Raw genomic sequence first — 13,396 nt, 5'->3', positions numbered from 1 at the left:
GAGGATTGCTCGGAATTTTGAAAACTTGGCATTTTTGGAAAGGGCATGCAAAGAGAAAAATTACCAATACTTGGGAGAAGCCTGATTTTGAGATTTGAGCCTCCAAAAGCTCAAAATACATAAAAAAAATGACTTTCTGCCCACTTTTTGAGTTGCAGAAAGTGACCTTGGGAGAAATGGTTTTTGAGGGGTCAAATCAACTCCAAATTCAGAAATTCCAGTTGGGTTGGAAAGTAGACTCACAGACCTTTCCAATGAGCCATCTTGCACCTGATTTGGATCAGTGGAACCCACTCAAAAGTAGCTGCAAAGGGGTGCGACCATTTGAAAAGGGGGCGCGACCATTCGAGCCAGCTTTGCCAGAATTGACCTTTTTTGTCAAAAAACACTGTTTTGACTATGGTTGACCATTTTTACTTGTAGATGATAGATAAATGTAATATTTTCATGGCACTTTGATAGAGTTTATCTTTCTTTACCCTTCTAGAAGCTTCCATGATGTAAAAAGTGAAAAATTAATGCATGGATGAGTTAGCTAAGTAATAGAGGCAAGTTGTTTGGCTGCCTATTTTCTAGTTCTTAGTTTAGAATTAGTTCAAACTGCTCCTAGGAAGCTGAGCTCGACCCCTAGAGGTGGGGAAAGGAGTTAGATGGTCTAGATGGTCTATATTATGCTCTCTCCTTCTCATTTTCATGGTTGGACTCTTGTGGAAGAAAGCTTTCATTGTATATTGTACATCTATCTCTGCAATTTAAGGAAAAGGAAGGCCAGGGTTTTGCAGACATCATTGTGGATTCTTGTGTTGATGGTGTGTTCTCTACATGTTCTTGTAAGTTTTGTTTATGTATTCCACATCTCTCTTTTGCTTCTAATTGGACAGATGAAGTGGTAAAGTTTGAACTCATGTTTTGACATGCTCAGCTTTTTAGTTTGTTCAATATTAATGTTTTCTACTGTCTAGAGAGGATTCGAATTGTGTGTTTGCCCTCTTTAGCTCCTCCTCTATCATCTCTGATCATCCATCTCAGATTAAGGCATCAGCACTCATTCCTACCTTGCCCCTTAGATCCCCCTGTGAAAACTGTGCTCAATCCCCGCACCTTGAATTGCACTTCCACCAATTGCCACCAAAACCCCCACAAATCATCAAATCAAACCCCCTATCAATTTACTAGCCTAAAATCTTTATTCTTAATTGGTCAGCCTAATCCTATTGAAAGATCTATCAAATCTGACCCGAGAGAGCCTTCTCATACCTCGTAGGGCTAGCTACGAGGTGAAATGGTTTGATGTAGCCTTGAGAGTTTGTCTATTTCAGCCTAGGTGAATTCCAAGCGCTAACAGTTATGAGCTATCTTTGATTTAAATGACTTCGTTGTACAAATCAATATGTTGGTCCTTGTATAAGGAGGATAGTCTCAGTCTTTATAGATAGGTGAAGTCATTGAAATAGGTCTCCTTTGAATTCATGAGAAGAAACTTTTAAAGTCCTCTCACATAGATAATATTGGAGACTTAAAAGAAGCTGGAAGAAGAAAAGATGGTCCTTAAAGGACAATATCAAATAGAGGAGAAAAAGAAAATTCATGCTACTGGTTAGGATGGAAGGAGCTGAATGGATTCCATGATAAGAGGGAGTAGAATTCTTTAAGTTAGCCTCTCTCTATAAAGTCTCTTTCTGGGCTCCTAGATCCTGCATAGAATGTGACTACAATATGTTATAGGATGTGGTGTAACATTATGGAAGTATTAGAAACAAGATCTCGTGACATCATCACGAGGGTGACTATGATCACGAGGATAAGTAAGATACCTCTGTCAACAACTTAGGGTTTCTATGAAAGAAGGCAAGTTGTAGGCAACAACTTTGTAGAACTCAAACATTTGAAGAATGCTCATCATGCAACAAAAGGGAAACATCTGCTAGATAGGGATCTTTAAGATCCTCAAGATTCTTTGATGGAATCTTCACTAGAAGATTCACTGATCCAGGGATGAAGCAAGTGTTTCAATAGAAACTCCAACCTGTGGAGTTCATGAATAATGATATGATGACATAAGAGCAGTTCAAGGGGTTGAAGATCTTTCAATCAAGGAAGCTGCTGAAAGAAGCCTAGACAACCTAAAGGTAAAATGAGGTATGTATACTTGTATTTAAGTTTTATAATGTCATGTCGTATGGTTGCAGATCAATACTTCTATCTTGAGAAGCATGATTGAAGGAAAATGATCTCCTCCTCTAAAAGGATGCAGAAAGACATAAGTCACACCAGATGAAATCAACATAATATGTCCTCATATGAAATATGAGGTGGTTGACTACAATTACATAACTCTGATTAGAAAACTCCAAAAGGCACCTGGGAATGGAATGTGTAAAGAAGGAAGAGATCATGAGATATGCAACCCTGATGAAGGTAATCAACATCCAAAAAGATCAAGAAGACTTGACTAGAAAATCTCCCGAAAATATATGAAGACTCTAGTGGAAAAGATGTAGATCCTTGACAATGGATATCTTTGGGATATGTGTCAACATAAATGCAGGATGCTGATACCTACAGAAAGATGTCATGATGAAGAGTCACTTAATAAGGTACGATTTGATATATTTGATTTCTTGAATAATATATGGATAAATTCATGCAGGGCTACTTACAAGTACAAATAGCATTCATGTGATGAATGGAAGAAGCACGATGAGAAAGTAGTCACATGACGAAGGTTCCAGATATGAAGAAGGCCACTTTCCATGAAGAAGGCCACTTTCCATGAAGAAAGGAATGACATGACAAACTAAGGAGGAAAGTGATTGATGACTCTTGCCCTACAAGAAAGAAGCTCAACTAACTTTCATGACATCAAGGAGAAAAGTTGATCAAGCAGCTGAAGGACCCACGAAAAAGAAGTTGCTGATGTATAGAAGAGTCCCTAGCTAAGAGGGAGCTCTGACAGGTCCCTGATCAAGAGGGAGCTTGGATTAGATCACCCTTGATTAAAAAGGAGTGACAATTGTGTTTTTCTATCTCATGTGTCATGCACTAGACCAGGACTAACAACTGTAAGTCTAGGTGAAGGCCATGAATGGAAATGTAGACACATGATAGACACAACATTCTTGTCTTCACCTGGGAAGAAAGAATGGAGGATTGGGTAATCATCTGGCATCTGATGCTCTTTGAGGATGTGTAGGGCATCCAAGATAAGAGTAGGCAAGAGGACCGATATTCTTTGAGGGTTGGGAACCCAAGATAAGAGTTGGCAAGAGGACTGATATTCTTTGAGGGTTGGGAACCCAAGATAAGAATAGTCCTAGAAGGTCATACTCAGTGAACACCTGGGTGGGTATGTACCTTGAGAGACAATGATAAAGGTGTCTATAAATCATTGGTCTCGCCAACATTGTGCTCTGATCTTATGAGAGATAGAGCTGTTAGTCAAGGCCTTGCTATAAACAATGTTGGTTACTATGATGTTATAACAGATGGGTTACCAATCTGATTCTTCTTATGAGAAATTCTTCAGATTGAGAATGACCAAGTACCATTATAAATACCTCCCTAGTTAAGAGGGAGTGTTGAAGAAAGTGTAACTAGGTTTGGTATTTACAAATGTAATTTTGATCTTTGTACTTGTCAAGAAAAAGAAATATTATTTTTGTAAATTATAAGAATGAGTTTCTTGCTTATTCCATAGGTCTAGGAAATTCAAAGAGTCGAAGCCATGTGTAAAAATCTCTTCTTAAGCATATATGAAATGTATACAAGTCTAAAAAAACCCTCCAAGACAAGCACAATCCTCCAAGACAAGCACGAAGAAGTCTGCCTGCAAAACAATGAATAAAACAATTAAGTCAGCCTCAAAATAAATATTAATGACAAGTCGGCTCAGAAATAGGGATAGATCGGTTCACCCTTACATGTCGGCTAAATATAGAGACATAACACCTATAAATATGCGGCTAGTCACAAAGAAACAAAACTTTGCATAAGCCTTTGTAATTTCGGGTATCTTTGAAATCTCGCTAGTAATTATAGTGACAAGTAATGGAACAGGAATCTCGGATGAAGGCAATGTTACAACATTTCCATTGAGAAGGTGTCTACATGTTTTCGGATGGATATTGTAGGAGATACACACTCTCACAGTCTCGACATAATAAGGAGCATGAAGCATAAAAACTGATAGCTTGTAGGCTTGAATGTAAAAATACACAAGAGGTATTTGTAATAGTAATTAATTTTATATAAAAATGTATAAGTGATGAATGTTACAATGAGGACCCGCATATATATACCTAAGCAATGTCCTTTCGTGACTGGGCATGTCTTTTAGACATGCCTTTTCAATTAACTTAATGACTATTTAACATAACACATATTTGATTATTTAATACTTACATTAATTTTATTTATTTTACTTGTCCTTCGGAAGCTTTGTCCTCAAAAGCTTTAATGCCTTGGATTTTCTTCACTTAGTGTTTGTCATCTCGATGTATATAATCTGGCCATCCTCTTGTCATGTAGCTCATTAGTAATATTCCCGTGGATTTTTTTTGTAATAACTCTAATATTTATTTATTTATTTTTTATGTTTTTTATTTTTATTTTTTTTTCTGTAACTCTAATTTTTTTAATAACTCCTTTTTTTTTTCAAATCTAACTATTATTATTATTATTATTTTTTAATAACTCTATTTTTTTAATAATTTAATTAATTAAACTATGTTAAACGTAACTATATAAATTAAAGTTAAAAATATGAATTTAACCCTCACGCCAAATTTCCGTCTGAAACGCTGTGGAATTCCGTCTGAAACGTTGTGGATGGTCTATAATATGAATAGATTAAATGTTATCCCAGTTGTCGACACATACTTAGCGCAATATACAAAAACTTCACAAATGCCTCCAAAGTATTTCATGGAGCCCCATCAATGTGCACTTATTTTCTTTCATTTCCTTCTAGCATTGCACGGAATATATCCGACTTACTCTCCAGAATGAGAGAGTGCGCGTGAAACAAAGTTCCTAACACCTAGCACAAAATCACAGAGTCCGCACAAGGTCTGATTTGGTTTAGAATTGACATCATGTGCCATGCTAGGTTGTGGATTCCGCACTATATTGACACGGTGTGCCACGCCGGGCTGTGGATTCTGCACTAAATTGAGACCTTCTGCCATGCCAGGCTGTGGATTTTGCATTTTTTTAATGCAAAACGAATCGATAAAAAACTCTTTTGTATAGATTGAACAAATTGCTTGAGAACGAAACAACAAGTGCCAGAAAATGCTCGCTCTAGCCACAACGAAATTATAGAAGCAATGAACCAACACCGAGGTCCAAGGCACCTTGCTGAGCAATTCGTGCAACAATCCAAGAAGAAGCTGCTAAGATACTGTGAATATGCGTTACCCAACTGCTATCTCTGAACATAACAAATCACCCATCGGGTGAAAAGTTAACTTGACAAGCATATCCTGCTGCAATATGCCCCACAAACCTCTTCTTCTTATGGAAAAAGGTTGGATTTGCTCTGTTGAGACTGTTACCTAATATGATAATCTTATTTAAATTGGCAGGCGTGTTGTTTGCATTCAAAACATTCTTGGTGAGAAAATTTGCGCAGTGAGGCATGAAAAATAGCGTTGGTCTATCCACTATCCGTCTGCAATTTTCGTTGATAGAGAGACAAGTACAACCGAGGGCATTTATGGTAATTTCTTGAAATGAAAACAGAAGTAGATCGTACACAATGATATCATTAATCCATTCAAATTTCTCCCTCATTAAAATGGCAAAAGCCAACTGCATGCAACTACACTGTACCTCATACTCTCTCACGTAATATTCTTCGATAGGCTCCAGCCCTCCAAGGCCATAGAGAACTAGTTGTAACTGTAATATTCTTCGATAGGCTCCAGCCCTCCATGTATGCACCCACCTCTTCGGAATATAACAATGATCATTGGTTGCCTTGGCATCCTTGGGAGGATCAATCCAAGACCTCCCCATAGAAGTCCCTTTCCTCCTTGCCATGGAAAGTAGTCTTATCTACAATCTCAAACTTCTCACCCTTCTCAGCACGTTCCTGAGCATACTTCTTCTACTACTCAGTCAATTCAGTCTGCAAACCCTCCTTCTTATCAGCGCAAGGGCTTTTCCTATTCTTCTTCAGCCACTCTTCCGTGGAAGGATTATCAACTTCCTCTCCAACTTCTTTTTCCTCCTCCTCGTTCTCGTCCTTCTGTATCATTTTTTTCTCGAGTTTCTGCTTCTTATGCTCACGTTTAGGTAAATTATACACAGATGCCCCATCGTTTCTCTTCAAAGACTCTAAATCACCAACAATATGACTACCCAAAGAAGGAGGGTCGACAGCGTAACCATACATGTGAAAAGTATTGTACTGCTAGTCAAGGGTTTGATGGCCGAATCCTCAACAAAACTGAGCTTGTGGTTTCTCATGCCCTGAGCGATCCCATGCTTGGTGTAAGGATGAGCACGGCGGTAAAGCGGAGCACAGAGCTCATCATAACTTGGATTGAACATCACGATGTGCTGCGTAGGGTTGATGGGTTTGCTGTAATTATTTTTTTTCTCGGAGCCTGGAATTGTACATGGAGGTAACACAGAAGATGAAAGAGAGTTCTGCATAAAACCACTAGAATGTGAAGCAGTGGAACCTTGAGAGGGACTTGCCGCTGCCAGAGTGTTAGCACTCGAGACTGAAAGAGGAACATGCCCAGCGTAAGTACTCTTATTCTTTCCAACAACAACCATTTTGTATGATGGAGGCACCTGTGAACTTTGAGACAACAACATGCTATTTGAAGCCATAGAATCTCCAACTCCTAGTCTTCCTAATGCACTGACAGATCGTGACAACAATGGAACAGTTTGAATGGGTACAACAGGAACAATTGGTCTTGGGCCTGCAGGTATCAACAGAGCACTTGATGGCCTTGATATGCCTTCATCATAATATTGAACATTATAATCATCTACTGCTTCATCTTCTTTCATTTCTTCACTGTCGTTATTATCTCCCTTACTATCGATTTCCTTTCGACATGCTTTAACTTCTGCACATGATTTTTCTAATTACTGAAATACTTCTTGAATTTTATTAAATTGCTCAACGCAATCAGGACATGAACGTAATGGCACATTGTGCGGCGAACAACTTTCGAAGACCCACATGATTATATTGTGCACAATGGCTGCGATACCACTGAAGCATAAAAATTGATAGCTTGTAGGCTTGAATGTAAAAATACACAAGAGGTATATGTAATAATAATTTATTTTATATAAAAATGTATAAGTGATGAATGTTACAACAAGGACTTGCATATATATATCTAAGCGGTGGTCATCACTTAATTTAATGACTATTTAACATAACAAATATTTGATTATTTAATATTTACATTAATTTTATTTATTTTACTTGTTATGAATTATATTCATAACAAAGCAATGATGACAGTGACAAGGGTGATCTCAGTGAAAAGAGAACACAATTATATTCTCAATAAAGATCTCAATAGTCTTGGTAACATGGATGATCACAGTCACTACATAATAATGATGGAAGGATCTCATAGTGAAACACTATCTCGGGATACAATAAGGAGCAATCATAATCCTATCACAATCATGACTTCGTTCTTGATTAAGACTCAGACTGCCATACCATTAGTGGATCTACATGCAGCTCTCCTATACATATGAAGATCTCGGTGATAAAGACCCTCAGTGATGGTGCAACAATGATGATGATCTCAGCAGTGTCAAGGAAGAGGATTAGTATCTTGGTCTTGGAGTGGCATAGTAAGTCAAGGGTCATGGTCTTGGTGTTCGTCAATTGGAATCTCTATAAGAAGAATTATGTGTGGGTTTTCCTCTCCAAGATGGAGAGGTTTTAGCCCTGGCAGAATGCCAACATATTGTGTTCTTGTCTCTTTGTTTTTGGTAGCTATTTGATGAAATAAGAAACACACACTCTAATAATGTCAAAGAAAAGATTGTGCTAATAAGAAAAATAAAAATACCTCACAAATAGTTATCAAGTCAAGAATAATCTCATTAACTACATGTGCCCTAGATCCTAAAACATGTTGAAGAATGTAACTAGTGCCGATATTCATATTTGTACTTGAGTCATAATGAAATATATTTATCAAAAGAAAGAAAAAGAAATTTTATTATTATATAAATTGACTTATTAAAGCACAGGTTTCATGCTTTGGTCAATTGTGTTTAGGTCGAGGTCTCCATTGAGGACCTCTATGGTTTATGTTAAGTGTCCTTGTCCATGTCATATTGTAAAGAACCCTTGGGATTTATTTATCAAAGAAGAAATTTATTTTGTTGTATTTTGGGTCTTCTAGGCCTCCTCCACCAAGTCAACCTCAAGGAAGGACAAGTCGGCCTCAAACAGGGTAATTCAATCTCACAAGAAGCCTATATAAAGGCAACAACCCGACCCCATTTGTCGCTCACACACAACAAGTTTGATCTACAACTTTTGGGGCCAAAAAAATTGCGAATTTCAAGGAAGAAGAGGAAGAAGGATAGTGAAGGAGGAGGTCTCTCACAAGCATAAGAAGTCAAAATTCTCTCTTTGTCTCACCTGTGTGAAGTTGCCGAAATTCTACAGTTGCTGGGGAGGTCGAAATTTTGAAGCTGTTGGTGAAGCTGGCCCGAAATTTCTGGGTTGATGCTGGATTGAAGCTGCTAGACAAGAAGAAACCATTGAAGGTTGTTGTATCTCATTGAAAGGTTGACTTGGTGGAGGAGGAAGGTCTGTTGGTTAAGGTCTTGGTTGTCTCACTGTCTAAGTCACAGGACACGTCCTCCAAGGTCCCGTGTCCCGTATTTTACGTGTCGGACACGAAAACGGCCCTAAAACGTGTCGAAAACGTTTTTCATCGTGTCTTGTAAAATGTAAAACGTATTCGTCGGTTTTCGTCGTGTCTTGCATCTGGAAAACGCGTATTCTGTTGATAGAAAATGTTGCCTGCATAAGCTGCAATTTTTTTTGAAAGAAACAAATAATTTTTGAGTGGGGCAACTTAATGATCAAGTCTAGGCCCTAGTATTGATATGCTATTCATGGTAATGTTAAATTCTTAAAGTAAAAGTGACATTCTCCTTGATCTTCATTTTCATCCTTTTACTTAAATTTTTAACATTACCATGAAATGACTCAGGATGTTTGAGAGTGGTTCCGGCCTCATTGGATTCCATATGGAGAAAATAGAATTTTAGATTTCATTCAAATGCAGCAGACTTATCAGTTTTTCAGGATTTCAAGATTGGGATATTGTAATGTTTCCAGGTGACACCACCTGCTCGCGCTACCCCTGCCACCAGTAGAGGATGTGGTCTACCTCCTATAGCTCCTACTTCTAGTTCTTCAGCTTCTAGAGCATAGCAAACTCCACTGCCAACTCCATCAGCACCAGCTTCTACATCTAGAGGGAAAGGGAAAGCTGTGGCATTTTCTCGCAAGAGGGGCAGAGGAAATCAATAGGATTAGACTTTATTTATTTTCTTATGTGCTTGTAAGTTGTACATGAACAATGAACATTGAATATTCAAGAATCAAGACCAAGCATATCACATTCTAATTTCTAAATAGTAAATTTTGATTCTATTTATTTTTTTAAAGTGAAATATGAACTTTGAGAAGTAATGATATTTTAATTTGATTAGATAAGCTGCAACCTGCAATTTAATATGGATAAAAAACTATATTTCAGTATATATATATATATTTTTTTTATTAAATATATATAAAATGTGTCCCCTGTGTCCTGTTTCCAGGTCGTTGTGTTTCATATTGAATACTCGTATTTACGTGTCCTCCGTGTCTCGTGTCCTCGTGTCATGTGACTTAGCTCACTGTCATATGAAAATACTGAAGGAAGAGTTCTTGATCGGGTTTTCCCCTATATAGGGGTTTTTCCCTGGCTGTGCGCCTACATCTAGTGTACTTGATCTTCGTGTTTTGGTTTTGGTAATTGCTTGATGAACTAAGATAAAAAGAACACAAGAAAGATAATAATAGATTACGGAAATCGCAAGTAATTATCGACAAGAGAAAATCTTTCTGCCTTTTGGATTTTCCAACACATTTCATTCCTCATCATCACTTGGACTTGGGATATATCTTTCTAAATATTTCAGACCTACAAGTTGTGGAATGATTTGGATGATTAAATGCATTTTGATGTGTGGAATATTTTTGCTACCTCTCATGGAGCTTCTTTTTGACAAGTTTATGGATGGATATACTCTTTTTGTCATGTAGGTGCTCTTTTCATGCAAAAATTTCATGTTTTATGTCTAATGTATGGAATGCTATGCTTTGATGTTGCTTGTGCCCTAATAATTAATGCGAATTTATGAAACACTTGTTATCTTGGCTCGTTGCATATGTTATTCATCTTGGCAAGAAGAACAAATTTTCCTAGGGGTGGGTTGTTTACCTTTCACCTGGAAACTCCATTAAATCTTGCATATTGAAGTATAAAAGCCTAAAGTTGCCATTTAGCTGCATCCATTATTAGTGAAGTTGCTTGTTTAGTCCTCCTTGAAGAGCGAAGTTCCCAAATGTTGATAATTTTGACTCCATTCTTCCCAATAACCAGGCACTGGTCCTAGATTCTTGATGATCAACCCTAAAACCATTTTACTTTCTTTCTATTAAATCTTTGCTCTAACCCTAGACAGTGAGCTAGGGCCTAGTGCGAATTGTATTAGAGGCATTTCCTTGCGGTGAAAAGTGGTACACTACTGCGCTGTCCTTTCCTGCAGATGCCCTGAAAGTCTCGAGTGGTTCTCGTGGCTAGTTTGAGAAAACTCTCAAGCCCTAGCTCCAAGATCGCTCCTTTCCTTCACCTTCTTGGTTAGTGGCATTCTCTAAGGTCATTTGCTATCGAAAATGCGTTGGAAGTTCATCTCTCATTGACCCTTCTTCTCTTCCTTGCATGACCTAATCATATTGTTGATGATCATCCTAGATCTTAGGTCTTGTTTGGATCCCCTAGGTCTCTCTTGTGGCCCTAAACACTTGCATGCTTGTTATCTCACAAAACTCTAAGAGAGGTCCTCTTATTCCTTTAGGAAGCTTTGATCTAGGCATACCTTCTTCATTGAATATCCTTTTCACCTAGTTTTAGGCATCCTCCATAAGCCTTTCTTGGAGAGCCCTTCTGTTGCGTCTAAAACAAGCAACCTATTATCTGAGCCTCTCCTCTGAATGGGCCTAGGAAATCACATTGTACATTGTTATTGACCTCATCATTCTAGTGATGTCCTTAATACTGGGACTCCTCCCATCAGTGAAAGTCTGTAAAGAGCAGGGGACATTGACTGAGGTGACAGTGGGTCCTTGTCCCATTGTTGTCACTTGGTCTATTAGAAATCCCTTTGGAACCCTTCCTAGGACCCCTGCTAGATTGAGCGGTAACACGCTATATAGAAATACGGTGGAAAATGTTAGTCACATGATTTTATAAGTGGTAATTTTTACAAAATCTATTGCAGATGAGTTTGAGCAGAAGAAAATGTACTCAAATATTTGTTTGTACCTTAAATGAAAACTTAAAAGTAATATAATTCTAATATTTATGTTGAGGAATTTAAAGCAAAGGCTGCGAGGAAAGATATTTGGTAGGTTAGGAAATCTGGAAAATTTAGAGATGGATCCTCTTATGAAAAATAAATTTGGGTTTCAAGTTTATGTGCTAATCGAGAGAGAGCTTTTCCTCCAGAGTTTTAATTTAGGATTTGGGAGACGATCAATAGAAAAACCAGGGGCTGAACATAAAATAGTCATTAATTAAAAAGTATGATGCAATTCTCCAAAGATGAAAGCATTTGATAAAACATACCCATAGCAGAAATTTTTAGTCATACAGTATGGTAATATGATAACAAATGAAGATAATGATGACTATGACAAAGCTGTAGTAACTTAGAGGAGGATTCATTTATCAATCAACTCGTTAAAAAGTCTAGTGAAAAGGGACATTGTATCAACGATTCAAGGCAAAGCAGGAGGAGACTAAAGAAAAGATGTTCCCTGAATTCCCCATTCTTAGGGGTGCTCTCCCCCAAAAGGGGGCATAGGGGACATTCCCCACCTCTCTGGACATCCCCCATATAAACATGGGATGTCTCGTACCTTTCTCACAAACTCGCTCCAGCATAAATTGTAATTGATATCAGGCAAATAGGAAAGATGCAAGAGGAGACTGAAGAAAAGATGTTCCCTGTATTCCCCATTCTTGGGGGTGCCCTCCCCCAAAAAGGGGGCATAGGGGACATTCCCCCCCCTGGTCATCCCCCATACAAACATGGGATGTTTCATACCTTTCTCACAACCTCGCTGCAGCATAAATTGTAATTGATATCAGTAACCCATCATTAAAATCGAATTAATCAGTGCAACAGATTTTGATGTATTATTGATGAGTGCTACTATTTATGTCACGTTGTTTATTTGCCACCATTAAATACTTGGTATTGGCCTGGTTCTTGTAAGTAATAAATATGCTTTTGATTTATGGTGCAGCCTGGCTATACACTTCATGGCAGAGTAATACGTCCTGCCGAGGTTGGTGTTGTGGAGGCCGTTGAAAATGAAGCTGCAGGAAATTCTGAGCCATCTGCCTGATTTGGAGTTGATCATTCTTTTCTTCTTAATTCTTGTAGGATATCTGAAGCAGCATTCAATTCCTTGCTTAGTAAAGATATCTGATTTAGAATGTAGATTTAGATGGTAGTCTTTTTGCTTCTTTGTCTATGAGATCGCATCAAATCTCCATTCTATATTTATTTCATGAACACAATTGCACTTGCAGTAGAATGGTGAGGGTAATTTTTTCCAGAGAAAAATTGTCAGGCTTTTTATAGCATAATTTTGAGTATACAACGCCTTTCAAGCTGGTGCAAATATAAAAATAATCTTGTCCAATTCCTTGTGTTTAGTGTAGTATACTTGATTTTTGTTTGTGCTTTGTGGGAGTCTTTTGTTTCTACTTGACAGGGGTGTGTGTCTATATATATACACACACACACGTTATCATTCCAAATTATGTATGCAGAAAGAACTACTATCTTGGTAAATATTGCAATTTGTTAGGATGCAGTCTTGCAAAAATCTTCTTCCCTTTCTAAATCCAAAATGATACTCGAGGCATTTCGGCATAGTTGCATAACTCTTGTCTTAGTTGTCTTCTCTCTTATCTGATGGATTTTGCTGCAATCAATTTTCGCACGCTGCTAGTGGTAGGAGTAAGAGGAGGAGCTCTGAAAATCACTTAAATGCAATTGGTAGTAGTCACTACAAATTTATTGTATTCCACTGTGATGATAC

At 37.8% G+C, this 13,396-nt stretch overlaps 1 protein-coding gene across 1 annotated transcript in view; it reads left to right on the top strand.

Annotated features, from left to right (window-relative positions):
• Positions 1 to 13,180, top strand: part of LOC149256860 (grpE protein homolog 2, mitochondrial-like) — a 123,690-nt gene extending 110,510 nt beyond the window's left edge. Inside the window, exon 5 of the mRNA XM_089460904.1 lies at positions 12,593 to 13,180. Within this exon, the coding sequence (XP_089317030.1) occupies positions 12,593 to 12,694 (102 nt within the window). The 3' untranslated portion in view covers positions 12,695 to 13,180. The remainder of the gene's footprint in view (positions 1 to 12,592) is intronic.
• Positions 13,181 to 13,396: the final 216 nt, after the last annotated feature.

The sequence above is a fragment of the Pinus tabuliformis genome, chromosome 7 (genome assembly GCF_031772625.1).
Source record: "Pinus tabuliformis cultivar Carrire ecotype Pingquan chromosome 7, CPIR1, whole genome shotgun sequence".
Taxonomy (NCBI): domain Eukaryota; kingdom Viridiplantae; phylum Streptophyta; class Pinopsida; order Pinales; family Pinaceae; genus Pinus; species Pinus tabuliformis.
This window is presented reverse-complemented; position numbering and strand designations above follow the sequence as displayed.